Source organism: Melospiza melodia, chromosome 2, assembly GCF_035770615.1.
Source record: "Melospiza melodia melodia isolate bMelMel2 chromosome 2, bMelMel2.pri, whole genome shotgun sequence".
Taxonomy (NCBI): Eukaryota; Metazoa; Chordata; class Aves; order Passeriformes; family Passerellidae; genus Melospiza; species Melospiza melodia.
The window spans coordinates 11,418,029-11,437,934 of NC_086195.1; the positions used below are offsets into that span (position 1 = coordinate 11,418,029).

The following is a 19,906-nucleotide window of genomic DNA, read 5'->3' on the forward strand; positions in this document are numbered from 1 at the left end:
ATGCAACAAAGGGAAGAGAATAAATCAAACATTTTGAAAGATTATTAAATCATTGTAGCAAGGAAACTCTCTGGTTTTTTTTCAGTTAATACAATGTTACAGTGAAGTTATGTTTTTATATCATCCAAAGGTGAGAGCTTCTGTAGAAAAAGATAATTTAGTTAACTTCTAAGGGCATGTCATATGCATCCTGCTTCTGGGGTTGTGGAAGAATCACTGATGACTCTGCCAGAGTAGTGGGATTTTAATTTTGTCAATCTATATCTCCGTGAATGTCCTGCTCTTAAGGATCTGGTGGCAGCAGAGATTATGATCAAAAGATCATTCTCCAATCTGTTAATCTGCCTTGTCAATACTTTGTGTATATACAAGTACATATATTTGGTTTTGTTGGTTTCTAGCAAAACTACATTTTGATTTGTTACCTATTTGATACTAAATCCTAAAGAATCCTTCATCTCTTTAGGGTAAGTGTTGATTTCTCACATCAGATTTTTACAGACTGTATGACATTTTAAAATGCAAAGCAAATGGGCTTCCACATTGTGCATCTCATGATCTGTTCCTTTTCTCATTTAGTGAAAAAATTATCATGAAGGCTTCATTTGAGAGGTGATAAATGTTATATACATGAATACTTCTGTAAAAAGTTGAGAAACTGGTGAATGCTTTCTGAGGGACCTGTTTTCCAAATTGCAAACTCTTGCATGCCCTTCTCTGTGATCAGTCATGGAAGTTACTTCTTGCTTGGTGTAAGAAAATAATTTCTTTAGATGTGCTACCAGTTTAGGCTGGTCTCTAACTCCCACTCTCTATAGCAAGGTATAAAGCATACTTAACAGTCTTGAAGAATTATTCACTTGGTGCTTAGCAGAAACCACTTGACAGTTTTCAGTTCAGTCTGTTTGATCTGGCACTTCCAAAGGAACAGAGTGACCTTCATTAGTTTGAACATGTGGAAGTGTTTTTTAGATAAAAGAAAATAAGCTCTCCCCTAGTGAAACAAAACAAAATTACATCAGACTTGTAATAGTTGGAAATAATTACCCCCCAAAAGTATCAAACTACAAAATAAGATTATGACTCTGTGTGTTTAAAAAAAAACCCTAACACATCTAAATCTGTTGAAATCTCTCATTGCCTGTCCTTCTTAAGCTCTGAGAGGGCAGGGGAAGTAATGTTCTTTCCCTCTGGACTTTCTTGCCTTGGTGTGTCAGGTGCATTTTCATTGCTCTTCATGACCCCCAAAAGACAGCTAAAGGGTCTGAGTGCTTCCTCTTCCTGGTTTCCTTTGCAATATCTTTTGTTTGTTCATAGAAACTCTAATATTGCACAATAGTATATAGATTGCAGTTTGTTCCTTTTTCCCAGGTATTATTTATTCACTTGTTTAAATGCAGCTTAATTTGAATATATACTTTCTCTTTTGCCTAATTTTCAGTATAAATAGGTTTTTAAAAAAATCTGTAATTATGTATTATGATACTTTATGATAAGGACTAATATTTCTATAAATACCTTAATATATTAATGGTGCATAAAAGCTACATCTGACATCTTACTGGCAAAAATGGCAGATTTCACATTGGGGTCAATATCCTATGTTGCCACCCCCCTGTTTGGGGTTTATTGGCTAAATCCTCTCATCCCTTTATTGACCACTTATGCATAAAATATCCTATATGACAAATTATTAATGATTTTCCATATGTATGTTAAGCTTTTGCCATAAATTTTAAGGTCATTGTTTAAGAAGTATGACTTTTATAAGCCATTGGAAAAGGTCAAGAGAAATGTTTCTCTCCAAGGAAAGAAGAAGGACAGCTGAAGCATAAATCAGCACCTGAGCAGGCTGGCTCCAGCTGTTCTCTGCTGGGTGCTGTGTCCTGTCCAGATCCAGAATGACACAGGCAGCAGCTGAGGGGAAAACTGTCCCTGTAAGTCCCTAAGTACTTCAGCAATTAAAAAAGAAATGTTTTAAACTTATCCTCACTTGACTCTGCATCTACCATCCAAATGTTCTCCCTAGGCCGGTCTTGCACAGATTCAGATTGTTCTTAGGAACACAAACAGCATCCTTTTGTCAAGGAATGCTGTATGATGGGCTTTATCAAAGTGATTCCTCTTTGAAAAATAAGACTCAAGTCAGACACCTCCTCTTCTGGAAGGCAGGAGAACAGAAAATAGAGCACTCACAGCAAGAAATAATTGACAAATGGAGAATTTTAAATAAAGCCTTTCCTGTTTAAAAATAAGTTTCACTTATTTTCTTAGAACAACACAATAATACAATGAAAGGAAATACAAGATAAGACAAAGTTTAAGTCATATTTTAGCTGTGATTCCACTTGTGTTGTTTACAGAAAACTGCGAAAAACTAAAAAAAAATTAGAAAGTCTTACATTTAGTGCATGAATGCATTCTTTCAGAATGATCTGACAACCCTATAAAAACATTATTTTTTTCCCTCACAACTTGTTTATCTCTATTATGTGGGAGATTATATTGATTAGTGGAAGAAAGAGAACACTGTAAAAAAGGGGTAGCAACTTAGAATATTTCTGTTTAGATCCATATTTTCTATATTCTCCATCATGCCTCTCATAAAATCTGCTTACTTAAAACTCTGTGGACTGGAAAAAAATGGAGTGTTTTACAGCTGCAAAAGTATAACTAAACTGAATTTAATATAGATAAATGCATAGATAAGTAAAAAGCAAATGAAGTAAAATGAAATGTATAACAATTAACTATCCAGAACATTCAAAAGAAAATATAATGTAGGGCTGCAATTCAAGAAAAAAATTATTCCAAGCTGAAAATCAGTGCATCAGCATCTTTGATAACGGATTAATACTGGCTATAACTGTTCTGCTGTTCTCCACTTACATTTTGCAGCAGATCAGATTGTATTAGTTCCTTTAGTCTTCAAATCTATGAAAATAGACTGAAAAAGCTCTTTTTATAGGAAAATGTCAATATATTGACAATAATGCTTTTGAGAAGTGTCCTACAGTGCAAAATTAGTGTAGTTTGTGTAAATTTTTTGGACAAGGAAAGTAGAGGGTTTCTACCTCACAGATTCTGTTGCTGTTCACAAACTTATTCACTTCCTTGGAAGGTCTACTAGATTCAATGGACTTAAAAAACAGGCATGGAATTAATACTTTTTTCATCTTTACATAGAATAAATATGGAATATCTGTGTTCTAGTAATATGAGCATCATTTCTCCTGTGACTGATAGCTTCTTCTCAGACTCCTTTTCTGTTGTTTCCTTTTTGGTTCTATTATAAACAGCAGAGAGTAAATTTTCTTATTGAAGCTATATGTGTCAATAAGATATATTGATAAAATGGCATGAACATTTAGAATCACACAGGAATACAGAATCACAGAAATTCTAGGCTGGAAGAGACCTGTAAGATCATCAAGTCCAACCCATGTTCTAATAGTTCAACTAGATCATGGCAGCAAGTGCCTCATCCAGTCTTTTTTTGAACTCTTCGAAGGATGATGACTCCACCACCTCCCTGGGTAGATGATTCCAGGATCTGACCACTCTTTCTGTAAAATACTTCCTTCTTAATTCTAGCTTGCATCTCCCTTGACGCAGCTTGAGACTGTGTTCTCTTGTTCTATCTATTTACCAAATAATTTTTTTTTGTTTCCCTATAATGAGTAATGTATGAAAAAAACTATCAAAATTTTTGCTAATAAATAAAACTGAATTTTAAGGACACTGTCTCCTTCACGCTCCTTCACTAAGTGCATTCTTTCCTTGGTATATGAAATTAATGATAACAAGATTGAAGAATACCTATCTTGTGTGTGATTACTTTAGATGCTGCTTTCTGCTTTGTTGTTGCTTATAGTAATTCAGTTCAGCAGAATTTCTTTTGTCCATTTTAGTCTATAATCACTATTGATCAGCAAGGAAATAGTAGGGGTAGAAAGAAAGAAATTGAATAGCAACCTTGAAATTGCATACTGTCAGAATCTCACCATGCCCTAAGATGGTTCAGTGTTGGACTGGGATTGGTAGGAGCCATGCTGGGACACCTTCCAGTAAGCAAGCACAAAAGTTGTGTAGGTGAAGTACAATGAGGACTTCTGCTGGAGCACTGTGGTTGGGAAATGGATGGGGATTGGTTTTCACTTCAGGAAATAACCTCTTGTATATACTTTGTCTTTCCAACACTCAGTTTAGATTTGTCAAATATTTTTGTGGCTTTATAGTCATGTAAAACTAATTACTAGTCATGCATGTGGCTACATGCATTAATAAAATATTTCTTTTCATTAAGGCTGTAAAGAAAATTCTGTCTTGATTTTTCCAGATTGCCCCTTTACAATCAATAAAAATCTTCTTGAATGTTTAATACTGATTATTACAATAAAGACATTGTACTGTTGTCAAATTTAAGGCAAGGAAGGAAAGGAAAAAAATAGGATAGAACAAGGACGTGCCACACTAAAAAATAAGACACTAGGCTTTGAAACGTAGAAGGTACAGGACTTAGCTGTAATGAAAAATGTAAACTGAGGTGCTTCAGGAACTACTCAACTATGGGGGAAAAACTACTTTTGTCACTGTTGCTAATTATTTTAAATTCCTATGCTTCAGTAATCTCAATAATACACATGGAGCCGTGTTTGTTGTGTTTATCTAGGTGTTTCCATTCACAATATGTTGAGCAATGACATGTAAAACATAAAGATCAGTCTCATTTCAATAATATGCTATCAAAAAGGAGAGTGCAGTAAAAACAGTTACATTACTGTTTTCTTGCACAAATTACTTTTTCTAGTCATATTTAATGTTCTTACTTAACTTTCAGATTCTTTTTTCATCTTTGCAATAGATTTTGGTCCACTTTTGTTTTATATATATATTTTAAATTACTGAATATTATCTATTGAAGGCCTTAAATTCAAGGTAGGAAAAAGTGATAATATTTTTTCTTTAGTTCTCCAAAACTCGTGCAATTTCATTTTTCTGGAATAATTACTTCATATGCCATTGGTTCTTCTATTTTTCTGGGTTTGGAACCTAACTTCTTATTTCTAGGTCTGTCTTTCTCATTCCAGGTAAGGGTGATAAAACTTTGAGAGAAATTGATTTTCTCTATGCTGAACCCATTAGTCCCAGGCAGCCACTCACTCGCTACCCCAACATCAGAATCATGGAGAGAATCAGAAGGGTCAAAGCTGGAAAACTTTGAGATAAAGACATTTTAATAGGGAAAGCAAAATCCATGCACACAAGCAAAGCAAAACAAGGAATTAATTCAGTGCTTCCCATGGCTGGGCAGGTGTTCAGCCATCCCAGGAGAGCAGGGCCCCATCACAGGTAATGGTGACTGGGGAAGACAAACCCCATCACTCCAAACATCCTCCCCTTGCTCCTTCTTCCCTCATTTTATGAACTGATCCATGATGTCCCAGGGTCTGGGATATCCCTGTGGTCAGTTTGGGTCCCCTGTCCCAGCTCTGTCCCCTCCCAACCACACCAGTCTCCTCACCAGTGTGGCTGCAGGAAAAGCAGAAAAGGCCTTGGCTCTGTGTAAGCCCTGCTCAGCAGTAACGAAAACATCTCTGCATGATCAGCCCTGTGTTCAGCACAAATCCAAACCACAGCCCCATATTAATCACTGGAAAGAGATGTAATTACCCCAGCTAAACCCAGCCCAGTCCTGTATATACACATGTGGACCTTAAGGATTTTATAAAGTCTTGACAGCAGAAATAGCCCTTCTAAGGGCTGTGGTCAGAGTGTTGGCCTGAAAGAACTTTGGACTGAGATTTCTCACTGCTGTCTTATCAAACATGCTTAAATATATTAATAAACCTATTCCCAGTAGTACCTAGTCAGAAAAAGCCTTTAAATGTTCCGGTATCCTTGCTCAAACCATCTATGATGTTCACAATTTATAAGTTGTCTACTACTGTCCAACATGATTTAATAACAATTCTCTGACCCTTCTCATCTGCAGTCAGTAACTCACTAGCTGCAGGTAAAAGGGTTCACGGGTTCATGGGTTCCTGGGCTCAGTTTTAACACAATAAGCACTCAAATTGCATTTTCTAACTTTTTTGTTTAGCATAAATCTAAGTGGCATACATCATCTTTCATTCTAAAAATGAAGATGAACAAAATACATCCTTAAGAGACATAGATTTACACTGTAGTTTTCATTTTGGAGGTGAACGTCTTATTTTCAGTTTTAGAGCCTTGTGGTTTTTGTTATTCAAAAGTTGATCAAATGGGAGCATCATTTAGAACTTGCAAATATAAAGTAATGAAGGGATTTTTACATTGCATTAAATTAAATAATATTGTCATAGTTATAAAAGCCTCTCTAATAAATTATTTATACATATTTTATCCTAAACAGTACTTCTCTTTTTGATATACTTTACCTTAGGAAAGCCAGATTAATTATGATATCATTGTGTGTTTAACCACAAGTGAAGTACTTGTTTAATTGGATTTGGTCATTCACTAGTGCAAAGAAACAACATTTATTCTTTGGGCTTTTTTCTTTTGTTTTGTTTAGATTACCTACTAACTTCCTGAACTCTTCAATTCCAGTCTGTAATAAAGCAAAAGTAAATATATATATATGTACATATGTATACATAAAGAAAATTATAGAGGGAGCTAAGCCAAGTATTTTCACAGGGAAACGGGAAACGTTTTTCATAGATTTGGAGCTTGTGCACTCATAGTCACTTGTGTACATGGGCTCCTGGGATATCCTGAATGCAATTTTCATTATGCAGCTTCATTGTCCTTTTGGGTGGGAGAATTGGTCATCGTGGAATCCCAGGACTGTGGTATCTGATGAGAAACTCAGTCTTGCTGCAAAAAGCACAGTATCTTACTTACATACTAACCTCATGAGACATTATGGAAGCAATACACCTATAAATATTTTGATTTTAGTTGATAACAAATATCAGCTTTGCTTATTAAAAGCAACTCTTATGAAAATTGATATAACTGTAGATCCAGCTTTCCTTTGAAGCAGAGGATTTTCATTCATTTCTTAATCATCTCACCCCTGCCAAAAAAAAAAAAAAAACAACCACAAAAAAGCCCCCCAAACTACCCACACCAACAAGAAAACTTGTAATAAAACAAAAATGGGTAAGATTTTTGTAGTTTGTGTTTTCCTTTTCATGGGCAGCTGACACAAACAAGCTGTTGTACTTCTGTCTGCAATGTACCAAAATCTCCTGTTTTGCAGGAATCAGAACACATGAATGTCTCAGACAAAGGGGGAAAGGAATGATTTGCAAGAAACAGGTGGCAGCTGCTGCCAGTGACTCTGTGGAAGGTGTTTGGGCAGTATTTGTCCCTAAGCCTCCAGCACAGCCCTTGAGCCTCGTGCTGTAGCCAGAGCAGGGAGATTTTGCTCAAGCAGCTCACTTTTGTTATTCCCCCCTTCTGGAGTCTACAGCCTCTTTTGTTTCAAGTGTACTCTAAAGCTTACATCAGAAATCCTCACCCAGAGAGGGCACAGAAATGAGTTGTTTTTGACATGAGTGTACAGCTTCCTAAAATGAGGAGTTAAATTTTCTCCAGATTAAATTTAAGCATTTGTGCCTTAGGCGACCCTTGCTGTGTTCTGATGGTGCTTTATGTGCTCCAGTTCTGTTTCTTCAGTTCCTTTTGCTTTTCCTTTCACTTAAAAGTGCTGCTATGTGTGCTTACTCAGTTCTTCTACCCAGACTTCAGCAGGGAATGCTGAAAGGTTTTCTTCTCTCTCTTGCTAAACCTCAGCTGAATCTATGGAAGGATCTTTATCCTTTCTTCTGGAAGAAGGAAAAGCACTGATAAGTAGAAGTCTCTTTTCCCTGCTGGAGCATTTCTCATCCAGGCCTTTGGGCTGCACCATTATGGAATCAGCCTTGCAGTGAGAGATGCAGTGTTGGAACAACCAGTCAATGAAAATTTCAACTGCTATCTGGTTACTCTAGGAATCTCAGTTCCCTTCCCTAGAAGGACTGTGAATTTGAAATGCAGTGAAGAAATGTTCAAGAAAATACTGAGAACATATTTTTGTGCTGACTAAGCTCTGGGAACTATATGCGTGTATATATATATATATATTCACATATGTGAATGAAATGCTTATTCCTTCATGCAATGCAAATATTTTACTGGTTTTGGAGTTTGGGTTTTTTGCTTGTGTCAAGCTTCACCTGCTTGGACAACTCTGTCTATTGGTATTTTCATGCTACTCTGGATGAGCCTGGTGCAGGATGCTAGCCAATGCTTATCAGTGATCTTAGTGATTATTAAGTTTCCAGAAATCACTTTTCTTTCAAACAGTGGATAAAGCTCACTGTTATTTTATATTTACCATGATCATACGAGCAAGTTGTTTAGCCTTTGCAGTTTGCTAATATTTGCCTTAATGAAATAAGAAAGTACAGCCATTAATTATATCTTGCAATAAATATTTAACTAATATTACTCTAGTCTCTAAAGGACTTGTTCTTCAGAAAATCCTTCTTTTGTGAAGAATGAAGGATTATTGCAACATTTTTTCTCAATTGTGGTCCTATTACATAAGGGTTTTTGAGGCATGAACCTGTCATTCTTTGCTGCATATGCATTAAAACATGCTGTGTGTCATAATGCCTTACTGTGTGACCCAGAACAGCTTATGTGGGTTTTTTTTAACTAAACTTCTATTCAATTGCAGTGTAAAGTACAGTAGTTTCCTGATATGTTCAGTTTCTAGAAAGATTTTAATATCATTTTTCATCCCCTTAAAAAATAAAATTAAAAAAAAAAAGAAGAAAAGAAAAAACTTTTAAGTGATTCAGCTTTTGTTTTTCCTTTGTGTTTCACCAGTTGATAAGATACAGAGCCAGTGGGATGAAGTGTATGGATACCTCCAAAACCGGAGACAGCAGCTTCAAGAGATGCTGAAGGATTCAACACAGTGGCTGGAAGCTAAACAAGAAGCTGAGCAGGTTCTTGAGCAAGCAAAAGCTAAGCTTGAGTCATGGAAAGAAATTTCCTACACGGTGGATGCTTTGAAAAAGCAGAACACAGAACTTAAGGTCACTACTGATTATTAAAATATTTCTATTTGGGTTAATGAAGTCGTTAAAGAAAATGTCCTCTGTCGTCCTCTGACTGTGCACAGTGTACATTGCAAAAAGTCTTCCACAGCAAATTAGAAAGAAATTGACATGCAAAGTCTAAAATATGTGTAGCATATTCCTTGAATATTAAATTGGTCTTAACTTAACAGTCATAACAAATAGCTGGCTGATCTCACAGGAGGAATACCTACCTGTTTAGCACAAGTATTTCACATCTGTTCAGCAGCCTCAGAACACTGGTACTGCAGTCTGGGAAATTCTGCAGTATTGATATGGCTGTCCATGGCTGTCTGCACTGCTAATGAAGCTGTATAGGTTTTCTGGAAGTAGCTGAGAAAGCAGGGAAAAAACCCAGCTATAGCAAACTAAATGGGTGTTTTTGGAAACCAAATCATTTTAGATTCGCCACAAGATAATCTCACCAACTTCAACCTTGACTGGGTTATTAACTGAAAAAATAAAATCTGCAATGGCTGCGTTTGTGATTTTAGCACACATGTCGCCACATTATGGCGCTTCAATGTGTTAACTTACATAGCTGAGCTGTACCTCAGGTAGAAAATATTCTGTTGCATCAGTTTTGAAGTTTCTTGTAATAGGAACAGTCATACTTTGGTGACATTCTTCATGAATAAATTTTGAGAACAGCTGTTTAAGATTAATAATATCTCATTTTCTAAATGAGGAAAACCAAGGTTGAAATCAACCAATTTATCAGCCTTTTAAGGTGACTCCTGTCTCTATGGAAAAAGAGTTTCCCAAGAATTTTGTGATATAGTCTCCTTTCCTGCCCACCAGATTTTTGTAGGTTTTTTTAAAACTCCTGCCATTCAAGTTTTGGTAAATGTTTGTGTACTTAGAGCAGTCCTATTTACACAGTTGAATGGTAATGAACTACTGTGAAGTGTTTTTGGGTTAAGGTCCTCATTGACTGGTTTTGCTGCCAGAGAAAATATATATAGAATTTCATGATTGGTTCAGTTATCTCCATCATCAGTTAGTTAGAATTAAATGCAAACTCTGCTGGAGTTTTTGCTTGCTATCTTTTTTTCTTTTGCTTGCCTATAAGAAGCATGAAAATGTTCATCAGCCCATTGTTTTAGGGCTGAGCTGAGGTTAAGTTATCTCATTTAAGATTGTACCAAAAGGGTCATTGCTTGGGAAGGGTAGATTATGGTAAACAAGGGCAATCACTCACTAATGTATTGGAAAGAGTTATAGATCATGTGTAGTACTGTCACTCAGCACAGAGAGCTCCCATTTGTCACTGTCTCCCTGCAGAGATACAGTCCTGGCTTCTGCCCAGTATTTGTTAAAAAAAAAGGAAAAACTTCAACAGAGTCAATGTCTCAGCTCTGCAAAGACTCAATTAACAAAAAAACAGTTCTGTGCAAACACTGTCTAATGTCATAGTTTTGGAGTGTCTTATGTTTCAAAAACAAATTACTAAACTAGGAAAGTAATTGAAAACGTTGCTTTAGAAATGGATTTTTTGTCCACTTTTTTTGCAAGAGTATATGAAGTTGAGATGAGGTCCATTGATGGGTGTATGCTTTATGAAAAAAACTATGGGGTTGTTTGGGTCAACATTAGCCACGGAGAGAAATAAGAACCTGCCATTCTTCTCCTTCTGCCACCCCCAGAGTTCTAGAGAAAGAATAATAGTGTGCTTATTTACAGAAGGCATGTTTAAACAGAGAATGGGAATGGAGACCTGCCATTTCTTTTGCCTCTTACCTCACTTGGGCTGTCTGTATCCTCAAGCATTCCCACAAGTTTGCATCCAATGAGATGGATGTGTTGTGTCAAGTTACAGACATTAACCTAGAATTTTAATTTCAGTGACTCAGCTAGTCCATCTGAATTTGTGCCCTCCTGATGATATGGACATCAACAAGCTCTACTCTTCCAGGGTTGTTAACTTTCATTTATTTGGTTTCGCCTAGCCTTTCTTCCTCAAGTCTAGAAGAAATTCATTGTCTTAGAGACTGGGGAGTAGGAGGGTTGGGGATTTTTTTTCCCCCTCTCCTTTTTGTGGTTTTTCTGTTGCAGCCTTCCTAGAGGAATTATCTTTGTCTGCCAGTAATTCCTATTGTGTCAAATCCTTCATCAAATTTTCTCAGGTGTGACAGCATCAGCTGTTATGTTCATGCTTGAAATAAGGGGTCATGAAGTCTAAGGAAAATGGAAATTTTTTTTTTTTAGTTAGCAGCTTTATGTTTCTGCTGTGCAGTATTATCTAAACTGAAGGACCTAGAAATACATCAAGTTCTCAAAATAAATACTTTTCAGGCTTCTGTGACAAACACATATATTTTGATTTTGTCCCCTGAAGATGTAGAGTAAGTAGGCTGTATTTTGCCTTGCTGTTACACTGATGAAGAGGAAGCTGCAATTTCTATTCATTTGCTTTGAGGGAAAGAGAGAGGTCAGTGCAAGACTTAATAAATTCTTCAGACATTAATTTTGTCAGCTTTGTATCTCAACACAGCTTGGTGTGAGAAAGTAGTCACAAAGCTTTCTTCTGATTTGCTTGTTAAACATTGTAGGTCTGCCTAAAGACAGATGAATCAATGTGTAAGTTTCCTTCTGCTTTGGGGGAACTTTAGTCAGTGCTTGTGTTGATGCATTTTTGTTGGGGCATCCTAACACAAGAGCACATGGCAAATTCAGCAAGAACAGTCTCTTGATTATTTTTGTTTTTTTACAATGCCAGCATAAAACAAAAATCTATGACTTATTTGTATTTGGCCATTAATGTTTTTAAAATAATTTTAAAATTTTATTTCTGTCATTTAAAAGATAAAAGAAACCAGTCATAGCTAATAATTAAATATAATAAATTAAATAGCTAATAATTAAAAATATTATTAATTTGAATCAGAAATTAATTCAGATTAATTTGCTGAGAATTGCAGCATTTTTTTCATTCTGTTTTTTTATTTATTTGGTATTGGAGTACTAAACTGGTGTTAGGTGTGGGGAACCACAATATGGCAATGTGGCCAACGAGAGTCTTTACCCACTAAGCCCTGGTTTTTATTATTCTTTAAGTGATGACTGCAGATGGTTAACTCAGCAGGCTGAAGGTTATAGGTGTATAAATAGTACACAATCACACCTCAAATCCTTGCATCAGCACGTCATCAGAACACAAGCTAGTGTAAAACTAGCCTTTTCTTAATAGGATACTGAGCTTCTGTTTGAAAGAGGAAAAAAAAAATTAAAAAAAACCAAACCAAACTCTAAACCAAACTAAACTGTTGGATTGCCTGCTCACTCTGTGGCTCCTTGCTTTGGTAGGAGCTAATGAGGCATCTGCTCTTCCTCTGTGCAACTTCATCTGGGATAGGCAAAGGGCAGAGGAGGAAGAATGGAGACATTTCATTCCTTTCCTTCACTGACCTTCATTTTTTCATCTAAACAGGAAATTCAATGGCAGCCTGATTGCATCCCCTGCCCTGTTGGGAGTCAAAAGGCCAGGCAGCCTTGCACTGGCAGAGCCCAGGGTGTGAACTTCATGTCCTGAATTTGTGGATAAGGCTGAGGCTGCCTTTCCTTGCCTTTGTCAGTTTCTTGCATGGCAGTGACTTATTAGGGACTCTTTTGCCATTCCCTCTGTTCCAAGATGAAGAAAAAAATCAGCATTTTGCAGGTTTTTATTATTCCAGGGCTGACAGTGTACTGCTTTGATTTCAGTAAAACAATTAACAATTTAGTTCATGTTATTGACTGTGTTGCAAGTATTGAATTAGAATTCCTTGATTAAAAAAAATAAATTCTTTAAGTATATAAATAAAACATGCTACAGATATATAGAAAAAGGACAAAAAGACAGCCTGATTTTCCATATTTGTGATATATACACAGAACTGGATGATGTTGTACATTCATATTGCTATATTTGAACTACTGTGCATCATTGATTTTGTTCCACTGGGCAATCCTGGGATAAAATAAAGTGCAGCTCTGACTTCATTACTAGTTTTTAATCAAGAGTTCTTAATTGCACAGGCTTTATTCCTAATAACATCAACTAGTGTCTTCTAATTAAAAATTATAACTAAATTTATACCTAAGTAACATGATAAATGCACAGCCTTAATTCTTTAAGCCTTTTAATAAACTCAGTAAATTCCAGTGATAACACAAGCAAAACAAAGAGAATGCTTTGAAAAGAATGTCAGAAAGAAATTACGGTAATGTAGCAACTTCCTTTAAAGAAGAAAAAAACAAACCTGGTCTTAAGAAGCCGAAAGGTAAATGAGGCCTAAATACAAAAAAAGGGAAAAGAGGAAGGAAAATATTGTAATTCTGAAGTACACATTGTAGTCTTGCAGGAGGGCACTGAATGGGCCCCTGTTGAAATAGACAGGTGAAACTTGTGCCCCAGCACTTTGCTCTCAGTGTCTGCACACACAGCAAAGTTGAAGCATGCACTCCTCAAAGCTGTTGAAATTCATATCAATTTCCAGTAAAACAGAAAATACAAATGGTTTCCATCACCAAAAGCTCTTTATATTCATAATTTCTTTCCTGAGTGACGACCTAATGTTGTAGTGTCAGGAAGTTAATGGATTAATGTTGAAGTTAATGGTGAGAACACTTTTGGAAATAACCTTGTAATGGATCTTCCCATTTATTTTATTATAAAACAGCGTTTCAAATCTTTTAGAGGGTCAATTTTATTCACATGGATCTGGGCAAAAATATGTTATTTGCAAAGTAAAGTTTACAGACCATTAATTTACAATGCAGACAAAATGTTATGGTAACTTTTCTATATAAAGCAGTGAACAGTCAGTCTGCTGTGATTCTTTAGCTGAGTAAAAATTACCTGCCTGCCTGTGTAATTTTAAACAAAGAGAAAGGTAGGGTAAAATAAAGATAGATAGACCTAAGGTAGAATAGATACTTGCTATATAAGATCTACCAAACTGAAATTATAATTACTGTATTTACTATTTAGTATTTTGTGTTTTGTATATTGTATCAATATTATATTTATGTAAATATTAAAATTTATATACTTATTGTATATCATTCTGGCAGGAAAGGAGCTCAACTGGCAGACTGTTTCCAAAACAACCACCTGCCTGTATCTTCCTCAAAGAAATAGTAATGTTTTCCACGAAATTATAATCTCTCCTGTCCAGATCTCCTTATTTAGCATAGAGAATTTTTTTTTAATTGTCTAGACAGCTTCATTTTAGGTGAGCTTAACCATAACACGTTCAGGTGGTTTTCAGGATTAGGGTTTGGTGGCTCCTCCTAATGTTTGATTGGTAGAAAGAGAATCCCTTGTTCAAGCCAGATAAACAAGGTGCTGTCAGTTCCTGGTGCTGTCTGGCGCTCAGGAACAGAGTGATCTGCCCTCTCATGAAGGAATAGCACAGGAAATGGGAGAAGTACCTGTTTTCAGCTTTAAATTATGGACACAACCTAGAGGTGATGAAGTAGCATTTTAACAGATAAGAGTTTGGGGGGAAAAAATCAAACCTCCCCCAAACTCCTTTTGGACTCTATTCAAAGAGCAAGTACATTTTAGTCTGAGTCTTGATCAAAATCAGTTTACAGACCTTCTGAGATTAAAACCCAAATGCATGAATTATTTAACATTTATTTATTTTAATTTAGTATTTAGACTCTTTCACTAGGGATTGCATGTAAGTTCAGCTCTATGTGAAGAATTCCTTATCTGAGTCAAAACAAGATTTCAAAAGGAATACTGCTTTGGGAGAATGAAGGGAAAAAAGCTATTTTTTCCTTCACAGGCATTGCCCAATTTGTATATTAAAGCAAAACAATAAAGACAGTTGAGTCTTACTGTTTGTTGTCAATAGCTTAAAATGTTTATATGCAACTTTCTCTTTACAAATACAAACTGTTTTTCAACTTGTATTGTCCATTTTATTGGCTAGTTGGAGTCTGTTTAGTACAAAAGTACAAGTAGGCAATCAATTAACTTTGCTCTTTCATTTTGTTGTTACACATTATGGACTAAATATGCAGCTTCAGTGCATTTATATGGAAATTTGCTCTGAGAGAAAGACTAACAGGAAAGATGCATGGGAGCTGGCTGCTGGCTGAGTGACTGCTCTGGAATTCCTGGCTTACTTCTGCAGTGAGGCAGCTGGCCCAGGTGGAGAGGAGAAAGGAGAAGAGAAAGTGGAGAGGGAAGGGGGAAACAAAAGATGACCAAAATTTAAAAAGCTTTTTAATATTAACCATAAATTAACGTTATAAAGAGATGGATAGGTTTACCAGTAGTATTTTGCTGTATTGCAGATTTAGTGCTGTTCCAGTAGATGGCACTAATTACATAAACAATTTGCTAAAATGAACTAAATTTAAAAAAAAATAACCTGAAAGCACAGGTATTAATTGTCCAAATTAATATTATTTCACAGTATAAAAAAGAAAATTACTCAGAATATATGATTTCACTATATTCTCTATCTCAGTACTCGATGTCACAAATAATCATAGTTTCCATAATGCATAATAATGCATCCATCTATTTGTATCTCAGAAAAGAATAGTCAACATTATAATCAGTGGTTATCAATTTGAGCTGTCATGTCTTTTCCAGCATTTAGAAGTTGGTTGTTTGGTCCTCTCAGAGTTTAGAATTAGTCCTGTGATCTTCTGGCTAAAAGAATTTAAAACATATAGAAAAACTGATTTTTATTGCCAGTAAATCTGTGGAAGTGTTTGGGTTTTTTCCTTCTTTATATACAGACAGTACAAGTTATTCAGCTCCTTTTTTAATAACCATACAATGTATGTGATCATTTTATGTTGCTCTGAGGATTATTCTTTCCTCATTTCTCTCTTTCTCTTTTTACTTCAGCAATTTTCAAAAGAACTACGGCAGTGGCAAATAAATGTAGATGTGGCAAACGACCTGGCTCTGAAGCTGCTCCGTGATTATTCAGAAGATGACACCAGAAAGGTTCAGCTGATGACAGACAGTGTTAATGCATCCTGGGCTGCCATTAATAAAAGGTAGGATATAAATTCTGCTGTTTGATTTGTTGTTACTCTCCATTGACATTCGTTGTCCAGCTGTGGTTGGAGATTACAGAAGATGCAACTTTTGCAAATGACGTGGCTGTAGTGGTCACGACTGTTCTGTAGAATTTTGTGGAAATGTGTCCTAAGAATAGCATTTAATTATAGCAAATAAAATTTAGCTTCCTGCCAATTTTCCTCTGCTATAAACAGTTGCCAACTAACTTAAGCTGATAGATTGTATTTCAAGTATTTAACATTGTTTCATATATCTGTACTAGCGCCACATCACAACCACGATAGTGATTCTGACTCATAAACCAAATCAGAAAATGACAGACATAGCCTATTGAAGCAGGTTCAAAGTAGAAATGTTATCATGTATCTTTGAAGCAAATCTCTAGTCAAGAAAATTTTTATTAAATCCTTGACCACATTCTTGATTACATTTCACAGCCTTTCAGTGTTTGGTTTGGATGCCAATTCCTTACTAAAAGTATTTTTTTTTTTTGCAACTTGCCAACAAATTGTGAATTATTCAATATGCAATCTACAAGATTATAACATATTGCAATAAAAATTGGTTTCTTTATATTAGTGAAAGAGTTTTAAATCATTGCACATAATATTAGATATGTAAAAATTATATGAAAGTTGCTTTAATCAGTATCTTGGATTAAGCTTTATAGTTTATAGCAGAAACCATAAATGAATTAGATCTTAACATGTTTTTAATTAAAGTCTATGAACAAGGCCAGAGAAGTCAGTTTAGCTAAATATGCAGGGAATTCAGTAGATCTTCTTGCATAATGGTGTTTACCTAAATCGCTGATGACTGCAGAAGTTTAATGTCACTTTTTGTTTAGTTTGTCATTTGTATAAATGAGGCTCTTTAGCAGCATTTTTCTGAAGCAAACTCAAAATGGATTTAAGACTGTTTAAATGAGAGAAGGGCTAATCTTGTTGTCCACTAAAAGAAAGGCACACAAAAATTTGAAAGCTTTTTATTTTAACTTATCTGAGATTTTAGTATAAACATTCTGGTTTTACCTGCTTGCATTTCTCCTGTTACAGTAATAGCCATTTTAACTTTATTAGAAGTAGCTGTATTTTTTACAAAATGATGTTTTGCTCACTGTGGCCTGAGAAGAAGTTTGGGGAGTTCAGAGTCCATTGCTGGATGAGAAAGGCTGGGAGTCTAATGCTTAAAACCAACCCCCAGGAGTGGAAAAAATCAGCAGCTCAAAAGGATTTAATGTGAGAACCAAAGTGCTTTTGTCAGTATTTAGAACCACAACCCTCTCTTGGCGAGAAGTCCAGGATATGTTTGTAGCTGCTGTGGCTGCTCTGTATTAATTGTAGCTAAGGGGGCATTTCCAAACCTGTTAATGCCTCAGGCACAGGCCCAGGTGTTTCTAATGTTGCCCAAAGGTGAGAATTACCATCCTTGCATGGACTCTGCCAAGTACCAGCCTGAGAGAGAGTACAAATTCTTCAATACACGTTCCTTGCAAGCTTCTATAAAATTCACAGACGTGTTAGATGAACTGCTAGAGTGAATATTTTGTGTCTAAGAAGAGACTTGCTTAGGTGACTGAGTTGACATTTCCCTTTAAGATGTAGAAAAGTATAGGAATAAATATGAGCTATGAAATGAGTATCCTAGTTTTTGATTGTGTCAGTTGTTACATTTCTAATATTTTTTTAATTTAGTGTTTTGTATATAACTTTTGTAATACTTATGATTTGGGAGCTTGAAAAAGAAGCATTGCTGTAAACAGTAGTTGATAAACTTCTCTAAGGGCTGGATCACATTTTTGTTGGTCTTTTGTGAGACATGGATAAATATGGACATACTAAATCTTTGAGTCGCCGTGAGACTTGGAAGATTTTCTGTGCATGTAGATTTTGTAGGTTTCTTTTCTGTGCATGTAGATTTTGTAGGTTTCTTTGAAGGACTACTCAGACATTTTGCTCATGCAGCAGGTCCTGAGTGAGGTCTTGAAAAAATGTCCTAGATTTCTGGAGGGATTTAAAGGTATGTAGATGTGAGACTTAGGGACATGGCTTAGAGGTGGGTTTGGAAGCATCGGGTTAAGGGTTTGACTTGATGATCTCAGAGGTCTTTTCCAACCTAAATGATTCTGTGATTCCTCTGTTAAAGAGTCTTGTGGAAGCAGATAATGAAGCTCATGGGCCTTTGGATGACTTAAATACCAATTTGTTCTGGTTTTTCTGGGAGGTTTCACCTTTGATTTTTTGCCCTCCTTCTATGCTTCAACTCTTCAGCTTTCAGGTTACGGCGTGGAGAAATAAAAAAAGTGAATGGTGTTATGGTTTTGGGGATCTTTTGAACTGTAAGAGAATATTTACTCAGTAGAAAGAATACATTAACTATTTTGTCATAGTCTTCAAGAAAGGCTAGTTTCCACTCAGATATGTATGCAATTATTTCAGATATATCTGTGTGTTATTTTCATCTAGACACTGAATAGTACTCTGATAACTTGGTCACCTCACAGTGACAGTAGAAATAGATTCCAAATTATATTCTTGAGCATTTCTGCAGTATTTTACAAGTAGTTTTATCACTTTTTATGCACATCTTAAGTTTCAAGAGGAAATATTCAGCTGAAAATTTTGCTTTCACTCTCTATATTGCTAAGTTAAATGGCCTAAATTTTTTGTGAATATTTTCTTTTAAACATTTAAAGAAAAAGTTGCTTACATTGTTTTGAGCTGGTTTTCCTTAATCCTGTCATTATATCAGAAGTGTGTGTCAGTGTAAAAAAATGTAAAACCTGCTTTTCCATGAACCAGTTTACTAAGACAACAGGCAGGCAAGCAGTGGTAAAATTCCACTTTGCCTTTTGGTAATAGTTGCCAAAGCAAGTACTTCAGTCATTAAGGCAACATCTGTTAGCCTGTGTTTTGTTTTGCTTAAGTAGCTTTGCAGCTGATTGCTGTGTGTTTACCCTTTGCCTTACTGTTGTGTTTTATAACATTGAGCTATAACCAGTACCTCTCTAAGCCCTATAGGAGACAAGCTGGTGAATGCTTGATGGTTGTTCCACTTTTTTTTTGCTTGTCACTTTTTAATTTTTACTTTTGTTGGTGATACTGCAAAATACACTAAAAAGCACATGAACTGATCACTTGGGCAAAAGCCAGACTGACTTGTAGACAGGTCTCTTCTTCTTTAGAAGCACAGGCTTTCCAAGAAAAAGCCATATTATTTAAGCTGAAGCCATTAAAGAGAAAGTATCTTTATTGCTTGCATTAACAAAAATAAATCCAACAGATGAACTGAAATCATCTCAAGAGGGGGAAAAGGGCAATGACAGAAGCAACCATTAGAAATTTGCTATATAAAAAAAATATTTGTTATGGTGTTATGTTGCTTCCTCCTTTTGTGGGCACACACATTTTATGTGAATTACCATACAAAAATATCAACAGCTGCCTGTATTTTCCTTTCCTGTGAATCCACTGAATGTGCTAAATATCAAGCTAAAATTGGACCTAGACCTTTCTTAAATGGAGGGTCTATTATGAAAATAATTGCATAACATACTCTGAGAATTGTTTAGGATTCCAAACCACAACTGTGTTATAAACATCTTCAAATATTCACATCACCCACCAGTTCCTGTGGCCAAGCTCAATGGAGCTCAGGCCACACAGCAAATGTTGGGAGCTTTCACAGCTCAAGATGCTTTTTTGGCTCGTGAGACAATATAGAGGACACACCACAATCTACACATAAA

General features: G+C 35.7%; 1 protein-coding gene across 12 annotated transcripts in view; it reads left to right on the top strand.

Moving 5' to 3' along the window:
- DMD (dystrophin) overlaps positions 1-19,906 on the top strand; it is a 1,043,904-nt gene that overhangs the window by 765,418 nt on the left and 258,580 nt on the right. For all 12 annotated transcript variants that reach the window (XM_063182212.1, XM_063182260.1, XM_063182196.1 and 9 more), the window contains 2 exons: positions 8,869-9,080; positions 15,979-16,133. In XM_063182212.1, the coding sequence (XP_063038282.1) occupies positions 8,869-9,080; positions 15,979-16,133 (367 nt within the window). The remainder of the gene's footprint in view (positions 1-8,868; positions 9,081-15,978; positions 16,134-19,906) is intronic.